The sequence below is a fragment of the Balaenoptera acutorostrata genome, chromosome 16 (assembly GCF_949987535.1).
Source record: "Balaenoptera acutorostrata chromosome 16, mBalAcu1.1, whole genome shotgun sequence".
Taxonomy (NCBI): domain Eukaryota; kingdom Metazoa; phylum Chordata; class Mammalia; order Artiodactyla; family Balaenopteridae; genus Balaenoptera; species Balaenoptera acutorostrata.
In genome coordinates, this window is record NC_080079.1 from 51,622,518 (window position 1) to 51,647,820 (window position 25,303).

The 25,303-nt window shown below is 41.9% G+C and overlaps 1 protein-coding gene across 4 annotated transcripts in view; it reads left to right on the forward strand.

Annotated features, from left to right (window-relative positions):
* Nucleotides 1-25,303, forward strand: part of GRID1 (glutamate ionotropic receptor delta type subunit 1) — a 686,590-nt gene that overhangs the window by 538,867 nt on the left and 122,420 nt on the right. For 2 of the 4 annotated variants that reach the window (XM_057530323.1, XM_057530325.1), the window contains exon 9: nt 23,261-23,293. The exons of the other annotated variants lie outside the window; for them this stretch is intronic. In XM_057530323.1, the coding sequence (XP_057386306.1) occupies nt 23,261-23,293 (33 nt within the window). The remainder of the gene's footprint in view (nt 1-23,260; nt 23,294-25,303) is intronic. 4 annotated transcript variants of the gene reach the window in all.

A 25,303-nucleotide genomic window follows, 5' to 3' on the forward strand; every position in this document is an offset into this window, starting at 1 on the left:
CCCACTTGTCTAATCCTTGCAACAATTCTAGATGCAAGTGCTGTTATTATCTATATTTTACAGAGGAGGACGTTGAGGTGCATAAGGGTGAAGTAGTTTGTCCTGGGTCACATTGCCAGTGACGGGGGTACTCCAGCAGTTTGGCTGTATTCCTTCGCTTTGACCACTCCATTCTCCCACCTCAGTACGAGCAGGTCACTCATGACTCAGCCAGTGCCATAGATTCACACATGCGCTTAATCCTCTCAATAGCCTTATGAGGGAGAGGGCACTGTGGTGACCTGTGAGTCTGGTGGTCCTCAATGAATCACACCTCCAGGTGTTCACACCCTTTTGTAATCTCCTCCCTTTGAACCTGGGCTGGCCTATGACTTGCTTTAATCAACAGGATGTGGCAGAACTGACACTGGGACCATTCTGGGTCTCAATCTTATGACACCTGTTGGCCTTTATTTTATGGTCTGGGGGAAGCCAGCTGCCATGTAAGACATCCGACTTCCCTGAAGCCACCATCCTCAGCAATGAGAAGAAGCTATGTGGAGGGAAACTGAGGCCCCAGCCAGTAGCCCCTGCTGAGATCCCAGCTGATAGCCCCAGCACCTTGCCAGCCAGATGAGCAAAGCCATCCTAGAAGTAGACCCTGCTGCCCCTGTGAGCTTCCCTGACTGATGCCACGTAGAGCAGAGACGAGCTAATGTTGAACTCTATCCAAATTGCAAAGGTGTGAGCAAAGAAATAAAATGATTGAAAATGCTTTTTATCTTAAGCTACTAAGTTTTGCAGTTGTTTGATAATGCAGCAAAACATGATTGAAACACCTACTCACTTCACTGATAAAAAATGTGAGGTACAAAGAAGCTGTAGAACATGCCCAAAATGATACAGCTAGGAAGTAGCAGATGCAAAATTAATCAAGGAGTGTGAGTGCAGAGATGCACTCTATTCCCTGCTCCCTCTGTGCTATTCTCTGCTCCCTCTGTTGGTACATGTTCAAGGATGTACTAAAGGGAATGGTGTTATAAGTGAGCCCCCGCCTACTGGGCCTTCTTGGTCTGGTTGGAGCTTCCATTCCGCCTTTAGAATACCTCCCAGCCTAGGGGTATGCTACAGACTTTACTGAACTCCAAAAACATACTAGACACTTTTTAGCAGCCTTATCATGCAGTCTTACCACAGTTAAGATGATGGTCCCCAGCTTGCAGATAGGAAAACTGAGGCTTGGAGATCTAATTTGCTCAGGTTAACACAGTATGTTTGGAGTACAGCTAGAATTTGAGCCTGGTCCAGCTCCACCTGCGTACGCGGCCCCTGGCCCAGCTCCACCTCTGTACGTGGCCCCTGGCCCAGCTCCACCTGCGTACGCGGCCCCTGGTCCAGCTCCACCTGTGTACGCGGCCCCTGGTCCAGCTCCACCTGCGTACGCGGCCCCTGGCCCAGCTCCACCTCCGTACGCGGCCCCTGGCCCAGCTCCACCTCTTGCACCCACTAGTCAGTGTCCCCAGCAGGCGCTGCCACACCTTCAAGCTGTTGCTGAACTCTGTCTAAATTCAGCTGCCTCCCCCGCTCCCTCCTTCAACATCAAGGTCAGCCACTACCCCGGAGATGCTTTGAAAGTTTGTAAGACAACCCAGGCTTGGTAGCCCCTCCTCACTCCCCTGATCAGAGACCATTATGTTTGTTTTTCTGGGCATACCAACTCCCCCAGAAGACAGATGGGAGGATTTCCTTTGTTCACAGTGGGCATCGGCTCCTCTCTGCATCCTGGACACTGTCCTCAGCACAGCAGTACCATAGCCAGCTTGCTTTCTTGTGGCTCTTTTGGGATCGGGTTCTGGCTGGGCCATGGGCAAGTGTCTCCTTCTCACCCACAGAGAATGAGCAGGGAGGCATTCCTACGTGAGGGCTGGCGCTTCCCAGGGAGCGGGGGCAGCAGAGCCTTGATGGGGAGGTAGAAGCATCTGCTGAATAGGTGAGCCCTGAGCCCCTGGGCTCTCCTCTGTGGGGTCAGTATGTTTTTCACATCTTAGGTCTTGCACATAGCTCAGGGCACATTCTAACAGCTAGATCCCTGTGTACAAGTAGCCAGCAGACTATGAGCATATTTGATCAAAAAGTGCAGCCACCTGCCCTTAAAGCTTTGAAGACGACTCCCTGCCTCTCTTTCCCGTTGTACTTGGGGTTGGTAAGGGTGCCTACCTCATTAGGTCGTCATGAGGACTGGAGGAGCTCATATTTGTACAGTGCTCAGAGCAGTGCCTGGCATAACCTATATAGTTGTTAATTTAATCAATAAAGAAACGATGGCTACCTCAGTGTACAGGACAGATCGACACATGGCTGGATGCCCATATATACATGTAGGCAGGGGATGAGAGAGAGAGGGAGGAAGAGAGTGGGAGAGAGATCACCATGGTGAGGGTTGTTTCGGAGCTTCTTCCACTAGTGTCCAGTGCATGGCAGGGTCTCAGTAAGTCCTTGTGGTGGTGGAAGGGCTCTGAGAGGTCAGGATGCTACCCCTCATTTTAAGATGAGACGACTGATGCCCAGGACCAGGGGAGAAACCTGTGTAAGTTTGTATCAGACCTTTCCTGTCCATGTCACCAGGTACTGGGTCCTGGGAGGGGCCTGGGTGTCGGGGCCCCCATCATGTGTGTTTTCAGGTCTGTTTTGCCTTCTGGGCTCCCTGCACAGGTGTCCCTGAGCAGACGTGCCACGTCAGAGCTGAGAAGTGAGAACGGCACAGTCCTCTGCTCCGTTAGGTTCTCTCACGGTGGCAGATCCCTGCGTTCTGCATGTGTGCTCCTTGGCACTTGCCTCTGTTGCTTCTCCTTCCAGACAGAGAGTCTCTTGCTCTACCCTGGGAATCTGGGCTGGCTAGTGTCATGCTTTGACCAACAGAATATGGCAGAAGTGATGGTGCAGAAGTTCCAGAACCTCAGGAAGCTGCTCAGCTTTTACTTTGCACACTTGGATGCTCATTATAGCTGTTTCCGGCCACTTGGTTTTGGAGTAGTGTGTTTTGGTACAACAGATCATTGAAACACCTGCCAAGGTCAGACCAGGCTTGGAGCCCTGGGCCCCTTTCTAGCTGCCTCTCTACCCACAGATGAAGTAAAACTGGATTGTGTTTGGAAAAGGGTGACTCAGAAGCATGCTTCATCAGGAACGGTAAGAGGGGAGCTGTTGAGAAGAAAGACTAAAACCCCCCCAGGCGGCCCATTAGGCTGCTTCAAATACCAGGAGGGCTGTCCTGTGCTGTAGATGAGACTGATCCAGAAACATCCCAAGTGCTTTAAGAAGAATCGTAACAATGATAAAAAATAAGAACTTCCAATAAGCCAGTCATTTTACATGCAGCCTACCCTAATCTTGTAAATAACTCTTTAAGGTAAGAATTCATTATTTTGCAAGTGGAAAAACAGAATCAAAGAGGTTAAGTTACTTGCCCAAGATCGCAGTGTCTAAAGGGGAGACACTAGAATTTGAGCCTAAGTTCGACTCCCAAGATGGACCTCTCTCCAGTATGCCTTGCTGTCTCTTTCTTGGCCTACTGGATGGAACTCGAGGAAAGGGGACATTTTTGGGGGGAAGGGGCAATCTCTGGGCATGGCATGCTCTCTTTCACCTCTGCTGTGTTGCATATGCTCTTCCTTTAACCAGCAATGACCCTTCTGTTCTTTGTTTGAGGGAATCCTATTCACCCTTTAATATCATATCTCACTCTCTTTGTCATAGGTTTCCCTAGGCTTCCAGGCTTAGAGGACCATTCTTCCCTCTGTCTTTCCACAGTGCATTCTACAAACCCTCTCATATGTAACCCATGATTTTAATTACTTTCTGTCATTGTTCCTTTCTCCCTTCTAGATCATAAATTTCTCTAAGACGGATGAGATGGGGCTATACCTCACCCATCTTTGTGACCCCTGCCTGTCAGGTTCTGGCATGTGACAGGCTTCAATAAATGTTTATTTAGTTAATGGATATATTGATGAGTCAATAGAAGAAATAACTCAGTGAATTGCCCATATTTCGAAAATGACACCTGGGATAGAAGTGAGCCCCTTCCCCTCCATCGGTTGAGTGCCTAAGTAGTCGTTTAGGCTGCTGTTATGTGGATTCTGACATCATATGGGGATTTCACTAGATGAGTGGTCTCGTGAGTGAAATGGACCATCGGGTGACAGAGGATAAAATTAGAATGTTTTTTATAGGTTTTTATTTCCTAAAACTTAAGAAGGAAATGAAGCTTTACAGTATTTATGACATAGATTGACAATGGTGCTTGTAGGGGAGTGATTCTGCCATGATGCTCTGACAGCCTTGCGTGTATCCAGAAGGGCCATGTAGGCAAAGGCTTGAACTGCAGCTACTGTGGTCTTGGTGGAACACCTTGTGATCCTCCTGGAACCTGAGAGGAGAGGAGGCCTGTGAGGAGTTCGCTATTGTCATCTCCCATCCCCTCCCTATTTCTCCTGGGGGGCTGTCCTGAGACAGCTTCTCATTGCTGCTCGGGTTCTGATGAGTTGGGAGGCTTTCTGAATACAGAGTATAGCTGTGGGCTAGAAAACTGCTTAGCTGAGTCTCGAATTGGCTCCATAGCAAGGGGGTATCCCACCATTTGTGTTACAGTCGTCTAGACCCTTTTGTTTCAGTGCTGTCATTTTTGGTGTGTGGCAAAAGGACCCAGGAAGCTAGTACATTTGGCCACTTTTCCTTTCTCTGTCTATGTAAGTAATAAACTGTCTGAATCTAAAAGTGGCTTGTTGTAGCTTTACCATCCGAATCGTTCAGGCTTTGGTCCTGGCCTTACCTGTGTGCCTGACAGCGCCCTCACTCTGTCTACGTGTCACCTATGGCAGAGCTTCTCAGCTGTCTGCAAGGAAGGACCACGTATTTCTATTTTCAATCTGCCACTAACCAATATTTTCATGAAGTACCATAAAATGGGTTTCTAAAAAGATAAAATGAAATAAAAGACCTACAAACATAAGTCTCTCCCTCTTTGTCTTAAATTAGACTACACAGGGTGATCTGTCAAATTGCTAGATGTGTTTATACACTTACTTTTGATTTCTCTGCTTATCTCATTGAGGACTAGAAATAGTTTGAGGGCTGGCATTGGTCCACGGATCACACTCTAAGCAGTACTGATGTGTGGAATGTGGGGTACCCCAAGGGAAAAGTAGGGATTTTAGAACACAAATGGTTGCCCAGAATGCCCAAGTTTTAATTTGATTTCAATAAATTATAATATATTATAATTCATATCTGCTTGTTAAGGGGTTTATAGATAATATTGAGTTTTAAGTAAAATGATCCTTAGAGAATGGGGGAAAATGGCTTAAAAAGTTACCTATTAATAATTTTCAGATTGAAGGTAATACAAATAAGGTAAACAACATGAAAACAGCGAAGTGGACATTTCTCCAGATTTTCGTGTCAGCTCCTTGTCAGCCATATTATAAGATAAAAACAATGGCATCATGTACTGATGTTGTAGGAAACTGGTTAAAAAAATTCCAAGTTATCAGTAGAATTATTTAAGATATCAAATTAAATTTATAGTGGTTAATAATGAACCTTTCCTTAAGTGTATATTGGATCTTGAAATATTCCCTAATGAAAATATGATCTACCAAGTCTGGCAGGACATTTAACGATAATTGGTTGCATCTGTATCTCCACTTGTAAAATTCTACTTTACCTATTTTTTATAATATATGCAGTATGTTAGTATATATGTATATTTTTCATAAATAAGCATACACATATTGTCTTGGGGCTTAACATTCTTTCACTGAAGGAGTAATGCCCAGGAAATGTGGAGATGATGGTGCGAGATCACCTCCAAGGCCTTCCCAGCCTTGGAGAAGGTGGCCAGATGTGTCTCCACATTTTACCCTCCAAGTGAGGGTCAAGATTTCTGGTCTTTCTCCAGCTGGAGTGTGTCTCCAAGAACATGAGCTCAGGGCTGGTCCCGGGATGTGTTTCCCAACAATTCTAACTCATAAAGGGCCTGAGGGCTGGGATTGTGTGTGCTTTGGTCTTGTACCAATTACAAGGATCATGAAGATACGCTCAAGGGGCACATTGACTCTTTCTACAGTTTGTCTATTCCAAGCTTCATTAAAGAATGTGGATTAAAGAAAGGCCATTTGGGGAAGGCCGATGTGGCTCTGTCCTGGCCAAAATAGGCTGATTAGCATAAATAGGGGGATGATGGCTTTCAGCTGGTCACTGGCATGGAAATACCCCTGGGCTTCTCTGCCAGGGAACACTGAGCCTTCTTGTGTAAAAGCACGGCTTAATTTCAAATTACAGTTTATTTTTCTCATTATAAAAGGAAGGCAAGCTCATTATAGAAAGTTTTTTAAATGCACTGAATTCTAAAGAAAATAATTTCATTACTTAAAAGGAATCATTATTAAGTTTTGTACCTATCTATCAGGTACTATAGATCCCCATACTATATACCATATACATGGTGTATATTTTCATATATACACATATATAACAATAAGAATATATTTATCATATATCTTTCTTGTTTCCTTATAAAATCAGGTAATCTTGATTCCCTGCCTTTGACCTGTACTGACCCCCAAAACCACAAACTGAACAAATAAAGGCCTGTGGACTCCCTGCTGTGAAGGGACCACCTTGGTGGGAGTGACAGAAGATCTGGTGTTTTCAAGCTTTGGCAGCAGTTCATTGTTATTTTGACTGTGACATTGTCTCTTCTTAATGTCACCTTTTGTTTCCTGCACATAATCTTCCCAAATTCTTCCCCAGACCTACCCCAAAGCAGAGCATCTTAGAGTCAATCCTACTTTTCCCTAATACTGCTTACTTCATTTGCATGTGACTTGGCCCATTTATAATACCATTACCAAGAGAAGGAGGCCTGTAACCAGGGCAACCAGAAGAGGTGCTTTTGCAATTCAGACTTAAACAGACTTTCTGCTCCATTTAGTTGGATTCTGAGCCACTCTTGACTCCCTTCTCTCTTGAGATTGTAAGAGTGTAAACACCCAGAATCTGCCTTCATCTCGTGCCCTTTTCTCCAGGGCCTCCCCTCAACCCACGGGCACAATACATTCTATTTCTACTGACTAAACAGTTCTTCAGCGGTTACAAGAGTCCCCTTCTGATTATCACTACCCAACATTTAGGGTCATGATATTTTCTAATGTTATTACCATCTCTAACAATCATTTTTAGCACTGCATTATATTATATCTGGGGGTGGACCATAACGACTTAACAATTCTCATGTAATTGGATTTTAAAGTGTCCTTTTTTGTTTGTTTTCACCATTGTATTTAATTATCTGATGATCATCTATGTGAATGATTTTTTTTGTCATTAATGCATAGAGTTCCTTCCCTATGAAAGTCCCCTAGAATTGAAATGACTAGTCAAGAGGTATATTTGTTAAGCCCTTGAGGCAGACTGTCAAGTACCTTCCACAGAGTATCAATTTACCCTGTATTATGATGGTGCTCATTTCACTGTATCATCAACTAGGTATTTTACTTTTTAAAAATATTTTTATAAGCAAGAAATAGTATATCACTACAACTTTGTCTTTTTATGTTACTAGATGAAACGTATTTCCATGCTTGTTAGGTAATACTGTGGAAGTATTTGTTTTTATTTTTTCCGTATGATTACTGGTTTTCTTTCTTTATAGTTTTTACAAGGCTTTCTGTCAGTGAGGCTGGGGCAGAAGCCCTGGTTTTGACACTAGAGTATCACACCTTTCAACCAATCATGACAGGTGATCAGATGCTTAAATTCTTACCTGATAATGAGTCAGAAGAGTCTTGTGCTTCTGAGCATAGCTGAGTCTTCCCTGAATTTGGGGTGAGGGAACGTACCATACGATCTTATATTAGGATTCTTCCAGATCCACACTCTAGTCATTTGTCTGCATTGGGATAGATGTTTCTGTTGGAATTCAACTAACTATAAAAATAGCATGCATATCTGCATTATTGGATATGATGATAGTATTAATCATTAGCTTTTACTGAGTGCCTTCCCTGTGCCAGGCATTTTAATAAGTGCTGAGGGCACTGCTGGAAATGTGTCAAAAGTATTCTGTCCTCAGGTAGCTTATATTGCAGTGAGGGAAGATAGACTATACCTTTATAAAATTTTTAGCAATTACATAATAAAATCAGTTGGATAATTTTATACGGTCACATATACTATTCAGAAATGAAACAGGAAAATAGATAGAGAGGGACTCAGCAGGGGAATCTGCTGAGATCGACAAGGAATCTCTTTAGAGAAAATGAGGACCAACTGAAAATGATGCAAAGAAGCCAACTCAGAATAGTTCTACAGTAAAAATGTTTCTAGAAGAGGAACATGTACAAAGGCTCTAAACTAGGAATAGTTGTAGAATGTTTGAGAAGGAGAAAGAAGACCAGTGTGGCTGTTTTAGGTAACTAGGAGGAAGTGATAGGATGTTATTAGAGAAGTAATAGGGATCAGATCGTGGAGAATGGCATAGGTCGTGCTTAGGATTTTGGATCTTATTTTAATTGGGAGCTAAGGGAGCATTTCAGATGAAGGAGTGATATGAAATCATTGATGTTTCTGAAATGTCACTCTGCCTGCTATGTGAAGGATGGACTACGGTCAGGATAAGCTAGCCTGTGCTGTTGTCAGAGGTTTAATACAAGTTTATTTTCTGTTCACACATAGCGAGATGCTTAAGCAAAGACTTCGGAGTCATCTTTGATTTCCCCTCCCGCATAAAAGCCATATGCTAGTCATAAGGCCATGTGCCTGAGTTCTAACAAATGGGAATGTTTGCAAAAGGGATTCTTACTTTTGGTCCAGAGCACGTAAGAGTTTGTATGCTTTCCTTTTCATCTCTTCTTTGTGTCATGGAGGTCACATGTTGATAGAGATTATCACAGGATAGATGTTGCCTGGATCCCTGAATCACTGCATGGAGAAGATATTCCCTAGAGGTAGCCCCAACCTCCCTGAAATAAGACTGAGAAATTTAAGGGAACATAACTGATATCTGATGAACAGTAATTGCCTATAATCGCATGCGGCTGGCATGGAAATAGTATTATTAGGGATACCAGTTACAAAGCAGTTTCAGTGATCTAAATGATACTGTTGGCTGGGACTTGGGAGGCAGCAACAGAGATGGTTCAGTTTCAGGACATATTTCAGAAGCAGATAGCTTTTATGTGGGAGGTGAAATCAAAGCTGACTCTGTTGTCTTTGGCTTAAGCAACTAAGTGGATGATGGTGCTTGTAACTGAGGGGAGGAAAATAAAAGACTAGTGTATGATGCATATTTTAGGAGTTTGGGGATCAAAAGTTATGTTTTGGAGATGTTTGACTCTGAGTTGTCTATTAAGTATTCATACGGAGATGTTAAGTTGGAACCCCAACATTGGAATCTGGAGCCCAGGGAAGAAACCTGATCTAGGAAGAAAAATTTGAAAGTGATCAGATCATTGGTGGATTTTAAAACTCAAAAGAACCTACCATCAGTGTTATTATATTCTCTATTTTAAAGAAGGCTTGAGGCTGAAAAGGGTTAAGTAGCTTGATCAAGGTCATAATTAGCATGACTGAGATAAGGTTCAAATTCAAGTCTGTCCAAACTCATTCTGCCAAAGATAATAATTGCTTTAGTATTATTAATGCAACATCAAGTTTTTGTTCCATTTTGTAGCTCTCAGCCCTCTTTTTTCATGCATGCTTTCACTAGGGGAGAGAGTCAATATAAAAAATTCTTACCCCCAATTTTCAGGTGATGAGTATGGGACATAGAATATTCAAATTAATTGGCTAAGGTCATATGATATATTTCAGGCAATCTTACTCTTGATTTGTAAGTTTTTCAACCCTACTACATTGTACTGCACTGTACTGCCTCTCAATCAATAAGGAGTCATGTAAACATTTTACTCCATTCCATTTATTTCAGTTCAGTTACAAATATCTCCCCTGAGTATTTGAGCCCAGGGCTTTGGAGGCCACAAAGAGGTAAATACTTTCAGATGCTGACCTTCTGATGCACACAGTCAAGATGGCTAGGTACCCTTTATTCCTATGACTCATTTCCCTGCTCGTAGCCTTAAAGCTCATCAGAGCCAGAGTCCTCTTACAAAGTAGTGTACTGATCATTTCTGGTTTTACTATTGTAGAAATAAAGATGCTTTATTTGGTTACCTTCAGATCTGAGTGACATGTATAATCTAAAGAAGAATCCCTGGGGCTGGAAGCAAATATCATTTCCCTTCTGGTTGTGGACTATGAAAGGGAAAATGAGAAATGGGAAGAACCATCTTTCTTCTCCTAAACTGTCCCTGTAGCCAGCTCAAGTCTTCTTCTATCCCCCATAACATAAAATGCTTTCAAAATCTCTCTCTCTTGATTCCTACTGCATAAAGCAATCACTTTCAGGGGTAGGTTTTAGCTCTCTTATTGTCACCCTTATATATAGTTTCTGGGTAATATTAATTCTTTGACTCTGGTGCTGAGGGGAATTAGAGCCCATTTGCCTTCTGTGCAGTTGGAGAGACCTCTAAATTGTGAGGCTAAGAGGAAAGGATCAGAGAAAGGAGGTCTGAGGCTGTGAAGTTTCCAGATTGCACCAGAATAATGATCTGGCTCCCAGAATGTCAATAAAATGTTGGGAGAACGGGAGAATGCTGACCTCAGGAATGAGTCTGGGTTCTGCCCCTCATCCGTAGCCCTGGAGTCAGAGGAGATTCCATCACCATGGAAGTTAGCAGCCTTGGAGACATGTGTCCTTTCTTTCTTCCTTTATGAAATAAGGAGATGCTTATGAAGGCCCTACTCTGTGCAGAGGGAACATTTTACAAGAAAAGTCCAGTGGTCTGGGATTCAGAAGTCTTGAGTTTACAGCCTCCCTAAACTATTGATATTTAGTAGACACACAACAAGTCATGTTAATTCTCTGAGTGGCAATTTCTCCACTGGCAAAGTTGAGAATGCTAATTCCTGTTCTGCTTAACTGACAAAGTCTTGGTGGCACTCAAATGAGATGTATTGTGGGATGATGCTTTGTAGAGTAAAAAAAGTCCCCTTAATGTTTGGGAGGCATTACTTTAGACACGTTAAGAATACAGAGAGAAATGAATCAGCCCATGCCTTTAAGATGAGCACAAGGAGGGAATTCCCTGGCGGTCCAGTGGTTAGGACTCCACGCTTTCGCTGCTGTGGCCACGGATTCAATCCCTGGTTGGGGAAGTAAGATCCCGCAAGCCTCATGGTGTGGCGAAAAAAAAAAAAAAAAGATGAGCACAAGGACAAATGCAGGGGAAACTGTTACTATTGATGCATAACAAACTACCCCAAAATTTAGTGGCTTCAAACAGCAATCATTTTATTATATCTCACAGATCCTGCAGGCAGGATGTGGAGCAGGGCTTGGCTGGGAATTTTTTTGCTCCTTGTGGAAATCACTGAGATTTCTTAGTTGTACTCAGCTGGCAGATGGACTGGTTTGGAGAGTCCAAGAGGACTACACTGGTATGTCGGGAACCTTGGCAGTGGAGAGGGAAGGCTGAGCTCATCTAAGACTATCTTCTAGGGAACCTACATGCAGCATGGTAGTCTCAGGACTGTTGGATTTCTTACAGGGTGACTGACTTCCCCCAGAGCAAGTGTCACAAGAGAACCAAGTGGATGTTGCATGATCACTTAGAATGTAGCCTCAGAGATCAGTGTCACTTCTACCACAACTTATAAATTCTAAGAGAAACCAGTCAAAACTCAAGGGAAGAGGAGGAATTAGGCTCCACATATTGATGGGGAAGTGGCAAGGCCACATCCTAGAAGAGCATATGAGATAGATGACTTTGTTCCTACCCTTGGAAGATAAAATCTTCTGTGATCTTTCCTCTGGACACAGCGATCCTCACCCCTCCCAAATGAGAAATACTCTCATTCCTTCCCTCAAGGACCCCAGAGTCTCAGCGCATTATGGCATTGGCTCAAAGTCCAGGGTCTTTCATTGAAATCAGATCAAGGTGAGGATAAAGCTCTTTGGGTACAGATTCTTGCATACAGCTTTACAAGTATAGGTCTTCCCAATCTGAAGACCTCAATCTAAAGAGATAAGTTTTCTGGCCTCCCCACACTCAATATATAAAGGTTAGAAGGTGATAGGATAACTGCAAGAAAGACTTCCATCCCTAAGGGAGGGCGGTATCTCCTATCTGGAGGCACATAGTGATTGCTGGTCCACAGCAATTTTGATATCCACCTGGGCTCATATTAGTAGCATCTTGATTAGGACCTGTTACTGCTTCCTGGGAATGATTCTGTCTGATCAGTCCTCTGAGTTCTCAATTCTGCCTTCTGATTCATCCTTACTTTTCCATAAAAATATATACTCTGTTTTAAGCTTAATAGTTTTCTCAGCTGCTTCCTGCCCGTAGAAGTTTAGAGGTCTAAAAGGCTCTTTCCATTTTGCATCTTCTATGTCTCATTTAGTCTGTGCTTCTATGTGCCCTGGCTGTGCTTCTGCCATTGCAATTCTTTAAAAAATTGTGTGGGTGTTTTATAAAGTTTATTGGTTGTCTCATTATATTAGATGAAAAACATGCCTACAAATTTATTTGAGACAGGTTCTTTTCTGCCTCGACTTCCCTAACAGTTTGCTATGGAGTTTTAGAAACTTTATTGTTTACCACAGAGGGCCTGTGATACACACCTTTCAGATTGCAGAAAATGCCATTTGTTTCTCTGAAAGGTCTACAAGACACTACCTTAAGCATTTCTGAGATCTTAAGGAAGGGTTTTACCGTTGCACCCTTGACCTCATGGGTCCATCTTTTCCAGGTAACCTATGAGATTTCTGTGCATCAAGGACTTCTTTTATTTTGGCATTTTCTGCTAGAAGAGACTCGGGTTGAGAAATAGTTTTTATTTTTGAATCCAACAAATCATGGCTTCTATATATTTTCTCTAAAGTTTGCTTGAAAACAAAATCCCTTCTTTAGTCCATCTATGAACTACCTATGTGTCTGTGTTTACATTATGATATACAGCTAAAAGAAAAGACACTTCAAATTCTGCCTGACACTCTCTTAGCCAAATCCATCTGTTTATTAAGTAGATTGCTATTTTCCATATTACTGCAGGTGACAGTTTTGCTTAATTTTCTGCCAATATATGACAAGGGTACTCTTCCTTCTAGCTCCCAGTAATACTGGGTTGGCCAAAAAGTTCATTCAGGTTTTTCATAACATCTTATGGAAAAACCCAAACGAACTTTTTAGCCAGCCCAGTATTTTTCCTCACCTTCCTTTTAAACTCTCACAACCAGTCTCCTCAAGGCTCATTTTGCTTCCACTAAAAGTCTCCTTAAGGTCCTTCTAGATTCCTCCTGCTACACAGTCCCAAAGCCAATTCCACATATTTTATGTATTCCTTATAGTAATGCCACCATACTTCCAGGTACCAAATGCTATTTGAGATATTACTGCTGCATAACAAATGTCCCCAAATTTGCTATTTTAAACAATAATATTATTATATCTCATGTATTCTGCACGTCAGAAATGTGATCAGGGCTTGGTTTGGTGATTCTTTTGACATTAACTGAGATCGCTTGCTGGTACTCAGCTGCCTGATGGGCTGCTCTTAAGGGCCTAAGATGGCCTCACTCACATGTCTAGTGTTTTGGCAGAGGTGGCTGGAAGACCAGATTCATCTGGGACTGTTGACTAGAATACCTGCATGTGATTATTCCAGCATGGTAGGGCTGCTGAACTTTTTGCACGGCAGCAGGCTTCTCCTAGATAAGAGGTTCTAAATGGGAGGCGATTCTGTCCCCCGGGGGAATATTTGGCAATGTCTGGATATATTTCTGGTGGTCATCCTGGGGGAGGGGATGCTACTGGCATCTAGTTGATAGAGGTCAGGGATGCTGCTAAACATCCTACAGTGCACAGGACAGACATCCCACCCCCCACAACAAAGAACTATCTGGCCTCAAATGTCAATGTTGTCAACGTTGAAAATCCCTTTCCTAGAGCGAGCATCCTAAGAGTCAAGCAAAAGTTTCTGACCTAGACTCAAAGACATGCAGCATCAGATTCAGACCAGATTTTAAGAGAGAAGGGAATTAAACGTCACTTCTTGATAGGGGGTGGTGAAGTCATATTATAGAAGAGAATGTGGGATGGGAAACATTGTCACATCCATCTTTAGAAAATACAGCCTGCTGCAGGAACTGTCAGGGAATTCTGAATGTGATCCATGCCATGAAAAAGGGGCAAGCAGAACGCTTTAAGGATGCAGGAGGATCTGCCACTTCTGGTTGGAGGGATAAAATGGGATTTCTGGAAAACATGACAGTTAAACAATTTTTTTACATGACAAATTAAACCTTGAAAGAAGTGTAGTGTTTTGAAAAGTTCAGTTGGAGAGGCAAACATTTTAGATGGAAAGAACAATAGGAAGAAAAACGGAGTTGGAGGAATCAGGCTCCCTGACTTCAAACTATACCACAAAGCTACAGTAATCAAGACATTATGGTACTGGCACAAAAACAGAAATATAGATCAATGGTACAAGATAGAATGCCCAGAGATAAACCCATGCACATATGGGCACCTGATTTACGACAAAGGCAAGAACATACAATGGAGAAAAGACAGCGTCTTCAATAAGTGTTGCTGGGAAAACTGGACAGCTACATGTAAAAGAATGAAATTAGAACACTATCTAACACCATACACAAAAATAAACTGCAAATGGATTAAAGAATTAAATGTAAGACCAGACACTATAAAACTCTTAGAGGAAAACATAGGAAAAAAACACTCTTTGACATAAACTAGAGCAAGATCTTTTTTTTTTTTTTTTTAAAGCTTTATGGCTTTAGCTCTTTTTTTTTTTTTAAGAAATTCGCGTTCTTTTTTATTTATTTATTTATTTATTTATTTATTTATTTATGACTGTGTTGGGTCTTCGTTTCTGTGCGAGGGCTTTCTCTAGTTGTGGCAAGTGGGGACCACTCTTCATCGCGGTGCGCAGGCCTCTCACCATCGCGGCCTCTCTTGTTGCGGAGCACAGGCTCCAGACGCACAGGCTCAGTAATTGTGGCCCACGGGCCCAGCCGCTCCGCGGCATGTGGGATCTTCCCAGACCAGGGCTCGAACCCGTGTCCCCCGCATTGGCAGGCAGACTCTCAACCACTGCGCCACCAGGGAAGCCCTGCAAGATCTTTTTTGACCCATCTCCTAGAGTAACGGAAATAAAAACAAAAATAAACAAATGGGACTTAATTAAACTTAAAAGCTTTTTCACAGCAAAGGAAACCATAAACAAGACAAAAAAGCCCTCAGAATGGGAGAAAATATTTGCAAATGAAACAGACAAAGGATTAATCTCCAAAATATACAAACAGCTCATGAAGCTCAATATCAAAAAAACAAACAATCCAGTTAAAAAATGGGCGGCAGACCTAAATAGACATTTCACCAAGGCAAACATACAGATGGCCAAGAGGCACATGAGAAGATGCTTAACATCACTAATTATTAGAGAAATGCAAATCAAAACTACAGTGAGGTATCACCTCATGCTGGTTAGAATGGCCATTATCAAAAAATCTAGAAACAATAAATGCTGGAAAGGGTGTGGTGAAAAGGGAACCCTCCTGCACTGTTGGTGGGAAAGTAGATTGATACAACCACTATGGAAAACAGTATGGAGGTTCCTTAAAAAAACTAAAAATAGAACTACCATATGACCCAGCAATCCCACTACTGGACATATACCCTGAGAAAACCATAATTCAAAATGAGACATGTACCACAATGTTCATTGCAACACTATTTACAATAACCAGGACATGGAAGCAACCTAAGTGTCCATCGACAGATGAATGGGTAAATAAGAAGTCCACATATACTATGGACTATTACTCAGCCATAAAAAAAAATGAAATTGAGTTATTTGTAGTGAGGTGGATGGACCTAGAGTCTGTCATACAGAGTGAAGTAAGTCAGAAAGAGAAAAACAAATAACATATGCTAACCCATATATATGGAATCTAAAAAAAAATGGTACTGATGAACCTAGTTGCAGGGCAGGAATAAAGAGGTAGACATAGATAATGGACTTGAGGACATGGGGTGGGAGGCCAAAGCTGAGGCAAAGTGAGAGTAGCATTGACATATATACACTACCGAATGTAAAATAGTTGGCTGGTGGGAAGCAGCAGCATAGCACAGGGAGATCGGCTTGGTGCTTTGCGATGACCTAGAGGGGTGGGATGGGGAGGATGGGAGGGAGGCTCAAGACGGAGGGGATATGGGGACATGTGTATGCATACGGCTGATTCTTTTTGTTGTGCAACAGAAACTAACACAGTAAAGTGAAGCAATTGTACTCCAATAAAGATCTATTAAAAATTTTTTTAAAAGCTATTAACTATTAAGGATCTGCAAACTATGGGTTTTGGATCAAATCTAGCTTGTCATTTATTTTGTAAGTTAAATTTATTGGAATCAAGCCACACATACTCAATGAGTAGCTGACCCCAGAGACCATATGACCCAAGGAGCCTAAAATATGTACTGCCTGGTCCTTTATGGAAAACTTTGCTGACCCCTTGGACTAGTTCATTGATTTATTTGCTTATTCAACAAATACTTATTAAGTGCCTGCTGTATGCTAGAAATGTATCAGAGGTTGGGTATCGGATGGTGAGCTAAACAGAAAAACAGTGGAACAGATAGAAACAAAAAAAAATTTCTGTCATGGAGGTTGGTTTTAACAATTACGATATTTGAGACCTATAAAGAAAATAACAAAGTTCTGAACTTAAGAATATTGAGTACTTAGGAAGAGTGAGCTTGACTTTATCAAGAGGATAAACGTAAGACCTGCCAGATGAGAAAGAGCCAAACATGAGATGTGAAGGACAGAGATAAGAATTATTAGGTAAGTGAAGAGTGTACACAAAGTTCCCAAGGCAGCAAATATCTTGGCTTGAGAGAGTAATTGAAAGGTGATGCATTTTGGTGGAACTTAGTAATAAGCAAGATGGAAAGCATGGCAGGGGCTGAGGTAGAAGGGCAGGCCTGGGGCAGGTCTTGGAAAGTCTTATAAGCCATGAAAAGGATGTATGCCTTTAAATCCAAGTTTAACAGAAAATCACTTGAGAATTTTAAGAGAGTGAAATAGAACAATTTTTATTAAAAAAGGAAAGGAAAGGAAAGCGACTTCCCTGGTGGCACAGTGGATAAGACTCCGCGTTCCCATTACAGGGGGCCAGGTTCGATCCCTGGTCAGGGAACTAGATCCCACATGCATGCTGCAACTAAGAGTTTGCATGCCACAACTAAGGAGCCCGCCTGCCGCAGCTAAGACCCGATGCAACCAAATAAATAAATAATATTTTTAAAAAAAAAGGAAAGGAAAGACAATTCTGGCTGCTGAGTGGGGATTAGATAGCAGGTGGATAAGAGACATTGAGAGATAGGTAAAGCAGCTCATAAAGATTCTAGGCCAGAAATAATGGTGGCATGATCGAGAAATATGCTTCTCAAATTTTTCTGTGCCCACACGTGACCTGGGAATCTTGTTAAAATGTGGATAATGACTCAAGAGACATGGGATAGAGCCAAGATTCTTTGATTTAAATAAATTTCCAGGAAATGTGATGTCCTGGTCCACAGACCACACTTTGTGCAATGAGAGTCTAGAGGTAAAGACATAAAAAGTGGGTTTTTTAAAAATGCCTTTGGAATCATTCATTTTACCAACACTTTCCCATGACTAGAAGTCTTAAAAGTAAATATACAAAACTAAATCATGCGAAAGAGAAAATCCAGCCCAGGCACTCTCAACCATTATAAATAAATCAGAAGTGAGTGAGAAAACCGTTTACAGAGCTTCAGATATGGGACATATCCTGGGAGTTAGAGTTTGAGAAAAGCATGAAATTTCAGCCCAGTTAATGAGAAAGTGCCCAGGGGATGATAAATTTTATTAATTTTTCTAATAAAATTTTATTGAGGGAATCAAAATGAAGAAAAGAGAGTCCCTGCTTTTAGAGAGATAGAGTATATTTGTGAATAATAGACATGCAATTTTAATATATCATGAAAAGCATTTCCACAGGATCAAGGCTGGAGTGCAATGGATTGGGATCGCCAACGGGAGACGTACTCTTGGTGAAAGGTGCAAGGAAGGATCTCTAGAATGATCTTCAAAGGATGACTCAGAGTCAGAAAACAAAGGACAAGGAGAGTGTTCTAGGGAAAGGAGATAACCCGGAATTTAGAGAGAGTATAATGAGAGACACCTGCTCCTTTTTCAGTGCAAAGACTCATAGTACTGGCTGTCAGAAGGTATCTTGTCGGACTTCAGACTGATGTATAAAGTGTATAGTGCCATTAATTCTAGTCAATTCACACTAGCAAAAATTTCTTAAGCTGCTAGCATGGACCTGAGCATAGTAAAGACCTGAGAAAAAAGTATTGTCAATAACACTAACTAATGCCTATTAATAACCAATAACAAATATGCACACTTGAGCCCAGAAAAAGAATATGACCAATTCAAGTAACTTGCCAGAGGTCCTCCAGCACATAGGTGGGAGAAACAAATTCCATCCTGGCTTGTTTCACTATGGATACTGCCTCTGGGAGAACTTGCAGTTTATTTAGAGAGACAAAACCAATAAGCCTAAAACAATTAGAGATATGAAATCAACATTACAGTTATAAGCCATATTGCGATGCAGCTTCAAAATGAAAATAGCTTATTGTTTTTCTTCTGATTACAGAAACAATGTTTCCTCTCAGTAAAATAATTCAAACATTACAGGATTGTATTGGGCAAGAGATGAACATTCCCTGCAATCTCATCGCTCTACCTAATTCCAGAAATAGCCACTTATAACTACCCTTTTGTGTCTTAGGTATGCACATGCACCATCTCACAAAATGAAATAAGCGTGAAAAAATTGGATCATACTATATATAATGTTATGTAATCTATTTTTTCTCCCACACAAACCCACAAACCAAGGAACCATTTGAAGGTAAAACTGCCCTTATGTTCTTCCTAAACCTTTATAAAGATGAATTCAATTCTTCTAGATAGATAAATGATTTCTTGGCCACTTGATATCCATCTAGCTCTAACTAGTTCAGGCACAATTACGTGAGTGTCCTAACACTGCTCATCATGTTATTTTGGGAATCCTCCCCTCTTACCATCCTTGCCAAAAGGTCATAGTTGGGTCACATGACAGGTTAGTGCCACTAGCCCACCTCTCTAGCACATGGCTCCATCCTCTTCCAAATCATTATCAAGATGTGCACGTGTGTATGTGTGTATAAAACAAGTCAGGATTATTTAGATGCAATTATCTGCAATAAATTCACTGGTTTAGGTGTACAGTGTGATCAGCTCTGGCAAATGTAAATGGTAGTATAATCACAAGAACACTCAAAATATAGAACACTGCCATTACCCCCATATAGCCTTCCTTTTACTTTGCGTTTGATACCCTCCTCCCATTCCTGGCTGCAGGCCACCACTGCTCTATCTTCAGGACCTAGAATAATGCCTTTTCAAGGAAGCCATATAAATGGAATCATAAAGTCTGTGGTCTTTTGTGTCTGGCTTCATTCCCTTGGTGTAATGCTTTTGAGCTTTATCCGTGCTGTTGCCTGTGTCTGTAGCTTGTTGCTTTTTATTGCTGAGTAGTATTCCATTGTATAAGTATACCCCACTTTGTTTATCCATTCACCAGTCACCCATGGTTGACATGTGAGTGTTTCCACTTTGGGGCTGTTATGAATAAAGCTTCTACGAACAGCCACTTCCTGGCCTTTGTATTGGACATATTTTATATTTTCCTTACATAAATAACTAGAAGTGGAATTGTTGGAAGGTATGCTCAGTGTATGTTTAACTTTCTAGGAAATTGCCAAGCTGTCTTCCAGGTGGCTGCACCTTTTGCATTCCAGATCCTCGTCAGCACTCAGTAACATCAGCCTTTGATTCTAGTCATTCTAGTGAGGTATAGTGGATGTCCAAGTGGTCTTGTTTTGCATTACCATGATGACTCATGATGTTGAGTTTTCATATGCATATTAACCATTCATATATATTTTTTGGAAAAATAAGTTCTTTCTCTATTTTTAAAAATTGAGTTGTTTGCCTTCCTGTAATTGAGTTGTAAGGTTTCTTCACGTATATCAGACACAAGTCCTATGTCGGATATACATGTATCTGATATTGTCCCATAACTTTTGGATGCTCTGTTGTTTTTCTTTCTTGTACTCCACCCAGTGGAGGCTTGGTGGAAAGAGCTGATGAGTGGGTGTGGCCCCCCTTGGGGCCTCCCTTGAGTCTGGGCTCCCAGGGAGCCTCACTGTCATGCTGGCCTACACATGGCCTTTAAGAATTTGGTAAAATTTCAGTTTTTTTCTTCTTATCCACTCATATAACTACCACCTCTTTTGTCCCATTTTCTGCCAAAGATGAACTATTTCTTATGTGCTGTCTCTCCTTGGAGGGGCTTCTCATCCTTTGACATACAGTTCACCAGAGGGTCTTAGGACCACAGGTTTCTCAGAGGATAATTTTTAAAATATAGTTTTGTTGGTGCTCTGACTTTTTGTTGGTTTGTTTGTTTGTTACAACGAGAGCAACATCATCTTGCTTTCTGTATCTTAAGCAGAAGTGGAACTGCCTCCATCCTCCCTGTGAACGTGACGGAAGAATTTCATTGCTGGCACCACTAAAGTCAGTCAGTGTGGGCCCAGGGAGCCCTCTGTGCTCCCAGAGGGCTTCCTGGGCCCACACTTTCAGAGAGGAGAGGCTAGAGTTTGGGCCTGTCTGTGGCCTCCATCATGAATGACCTGGTTGCCAGGGTCAAGGGCACTTCTAGTTTTCCTCGTCCTCCTCTGTAATACCACTGGGGGAGTATCTTTCTCTCATCCTTGCTAAAGGTTTTTCATGAAGCCCCCATATGTGATATCTCTCCAGCCTATTTCACTTTCCTTTCACTTCCTAAGGGCCCTTCCCTTTGGACATTTAGCCTAAGTTCTGCTGGGGCTTGTTTTCAGAAAGTACAACTTTCACCAAATGCTTAATTCCCTGTGCAAATGCTCCTGGGCTGAGATTTTCAGTTATCCCATGTCTCAGAGTGAGTCCCCTCCCCTCTCCTATAGAGCACATCTGGAGCCTCAAGAGTGGTCCTGGCCCCTTTCTCCGTAGATATATCTAATCTGATGGTCATCTCCTATGGTTCATACTCTACAAGGCCTGCCCTTAGTAACCCTGATATACTGGAATTCCAAAAATGAATTCTCAAAGTAGGCCTTCCTTCAGGAACCCTGGCTACAAATATTAATATCCTATCCTCAGATGCTTGCACTCTGCTTCCAAGATGCCCTGTTTGTGTCTAAGCATGTTGTCCTTGCATTTAGTCAAAGTTTAAAATGTGCAATTTCCTGACTGAAATCAGTGCTGGCTGAATCCCCCGGTGCACGCTGATTCAAGATGTGGGGTCCCCCTTCACCCCACCCCCACCCAAGGCTCTGATTCTTTGAAACATACACCAGACAGTTTTGTTTTCCAATAAAAATGGACCAAGGAATAAAAGCTAATAGAGGGCTTATTATTTCAGAAAAGCCGATGTACTGACATGATGATAAACCCATATGCCATCATACTGAATCCTGTATGCCAGCCGAAGATGTCTGCACTCGGCTGATGGCAATCACTCACTGGTCAATGAGGATACAGCTCAGATGGAGCTCCAACTATGGCTGTGAGACCTGACTGGCATGGTCATGAAAACTTCACTTCCAGCCTCCAGTGCTCTCTTGAGACAAGCTTACCACCAAAGTATTGCTCACTCAGTTGCGAAATGTGACGATAGAGGTTATTGATCTATTGTCTTGTTGGATATAGCTAAGTATAACATTTGGGGGTAAGCAAACCTACCTTCCTTCTTCCTTTCCTCTTCCCTCCCAAGGAAGTGGCAAGGCTCAATGTATGAAGCTGGTCATATTCTGGGCTGCACAGCAGTTGGATTGCCTCTTCTCTCCTTCCCCTCTCAGCCCCCGCCGTTAAAAGAGGACCGGCACTTTATGACACCTCTATAACTAGACGACAGACCACAAAGCCCGATCTTCCAAAGGAGGTCTGTCCCATTTAGGGTTAATAGTCCTGCATTTAATAAGGACAGGCCACAAAGTCCCAAACCCCTACATCTCACAACTCAAACGCAAACATGAAGAACACCCTGATGGACTCAGGAAATATATTTTCCTGAGACCAATGGTTTATGAAATTTATTCTCCAGTTGGCTGATCTCTTGAACGGTTGTTTGTCATCATCAGATTTTGAAACCATTTATCCCCTTTCAAGTGATGATTGTGCTGTAACCTCTGGCTCCATCCACGCTTCCGGTCTGGGTAGAGCAGATCTTGGCAATGAATGAAAACCATAGCTGTCTTATCAAATAGCGGCAGTTCTCGTTTTGTTTAACAGTGCTGGAAATTAGTTTTTCAGGCACTGTTCTTGACAGGTCAGCTGTCAAAAGTGGGTTTCTGTGGCCATAAATTCATTGATCCCATAAACAAAATTCTGTCTGCAAAATACAAGAGGAAGTCAGAGTAGATGCACTTACGTACAAATGAAATGGTCTGCAGCTGTATGACTAAGTGTCAGGACTTCTTTGGGTGAAAGGTTTTTCTGGCTTCCCATTTATCAAGCCTATCAGCCTCATTTGGCTTTTATTATCTGAATTTTTTTCTCCAGCATTCTGATCCAGGAGCCCCAGCTGTCCTCAGGAGGGAGGCAGAACACAGTCTCTCCTAATCTTGATGGGCTGCAAGTTTGGGAATCCATTTAAAGGCTTTATTTTATTTTTAAAAATTTCCACTTCAGTCTTTTAAACAAAAGATTTTGTTTGAAAAGGATTGTGACTTTCTCTGCTCTGGTCTTACATATTGGGTGCTCAGAGGGATGGCCTCACTCAAATGAAGGTTTACCACTCTGGTCTTAAGATCTGGACAAGAGCCAAGGCTTTGTGGAAATAGGGAGATTCACTCAGCCTGGGGCACTCGGCTTCAGGCTGATGTGAGGGAATAATACACTTTCGTGCCCAACTCGAAGGCTCCCAGATCCTGGAACATGGTTACTTTGATGTGTTTGAAGGCAGAATTTTGGTTTCTCTTTGAAGTATTTTTTCTTTCTTTGTTAGAGTACAGGATGCCTGAAGGCCAGGGAGAGAGAAGTGAGTATTGAAAACCAATAAACTAAAAAACCTTTAAGCCCTAAGTACTTTCAGACAAAAGAAATAGGAATAATAATAACAGGTTGGAGGAATTTTTTTTTTCTTTCTCTCATGAAGTTGCACTTTGATTTAAATGACTTTGCCTTAGGATGGTCTGAATAGTAACTAATAGGATTTGATGCCGCCCGCCCCTCTTCCTTAGTGGAGGAAGACTGCCTGTCTTCATGGAGCTGGGCCCCAGGAGGGGCCACTGCCCTGTCTCCAAACCCAAACAGGCTCATGGGGCCCTACACAATCTTGGAGGTGTCTTAGAATGTGAGATGCTGTCCTGAAAGACCTTGCAATGTGCCTCTTCTAGGAGATGGGCACCTCGGCCATAGCTCCTTGCAGCCAGAGAACTGATGTATTCCATATTAAGTTCTGACTCTTAGACTGGCCTTGACCTACCGATAGATAATTTGACTCTGATTGCTTCCTTCCATTCAGCCCTCAATCATACAAGTGCATGTGACAGGATTTTGCTTTGTCACCTGTGCTAGCTATTTTTATCAAAAGCGTATTTTCCTTTTTGTGAAAGTAATGACAAACCTGTTAAAAACATAGGGAAGTGTAAAAAAAGTGATCATGGTTATTCATAATTCTACCACCAAGATAAATCCAAATATTATATTTAAACACATTTCCTCCCGTTTTAACCACTGCCTTTAAAAAAAGACATAATTAAGGTCGCATTGTACACACCTTTTAATATCTTGATTCTTTACTTTGTGATTATTATTTAAGTTATTTTATTACATATTATTTCAAAACTATTTTCTCCTTTGAACAGCCCCTCAACATGGTAGGCAGGGAAGGTATTTTTATTCCATTTTATAGATAGGAAAATGGAATCTCAGTGAAGTTTGATTTATTCAAAAATATTTGTTGCCTCTTGTGATTTAAGTACTGTGCTGTAAAATGTGCTGAGGTCACTCAGGTAAGTGGTGGAAACACACCTAGAACATAGTTATATTGGCTCATAAACATATGCTAATTTAATACCTCCAAGTTCCCAAACTATACCAGTAATAGAGAGCTGATCGTCTAGAGGAGAAATGGCATTCAGGGCAAGGTTAGAAACTCTGAGATGGGAATAAGCAAGGCAAGGTCCAATCCAAGTGCCCAAGACTCTAGACAGTTTATGAAGACAGGGTTTGGATCCCGGAGAACAGGGTAAGAAACCCAAATAGCACAGCGGAATCACAGACTTAGGTCTAGAATGGAAGACACTGAAGATCATTTCTACTGCAGCTTTGTATCAATGGTGGAGATTGAACTAAACATTTTCATTAGTTGGGAGGAATGTATCATACTAATCATACCAATGTAACATCTTAACAACAGGGGCAACTGGGTGTGGGGTATATGGACAGTCTCTGCATAACCTCTGTGACTTCTCTGTGAATCTAAAACTACTACTATCTAAACTACTATTTTTTTGAGAAATTGAGTAAGAGTTTACCAGACCCAGCCAGAGAGAAATGGCATTCCAGGGGGAAGAAACTGGATGTAAGGAGTCAGGAGGGAACACCATGCGGTTGAGAAAGGTGAGGAATTTGGTGGGGTTGGAGTGAACTGAAGCTGCCAGTCAAGGTTGGGTCTCCATCAGGAAGGCCTTTTCATTTAGGCCAAGTTTAAAAGTGTTAGCCTTTATTCTTTAAGAAATAGGAAGTAATTAGAAAGTTTTAATTAACATAGTTTGTATTTGAGTTTATGATAAATATCAGCACAGTGGAGCGAGGGCTGTTAAGAGAGAGAGGTTGGGGTAACAGGGGGGAGGCTGTTGCAGTACTTTGGGGCAGAGGTGCTGCTGCCTTGAGCCAGGCAGTGGGCTAGAAGCAGAGGATGGCGAGGACAGGGATGGAGAGGCAGAGCATTTCTCACAGCTGAGCTAAAACCCTAGAAGGACAGGACTTTATCCCAACTGTTTTTCCTGCTTCCATTGCCATGACTGATTACAATCCCAATAGA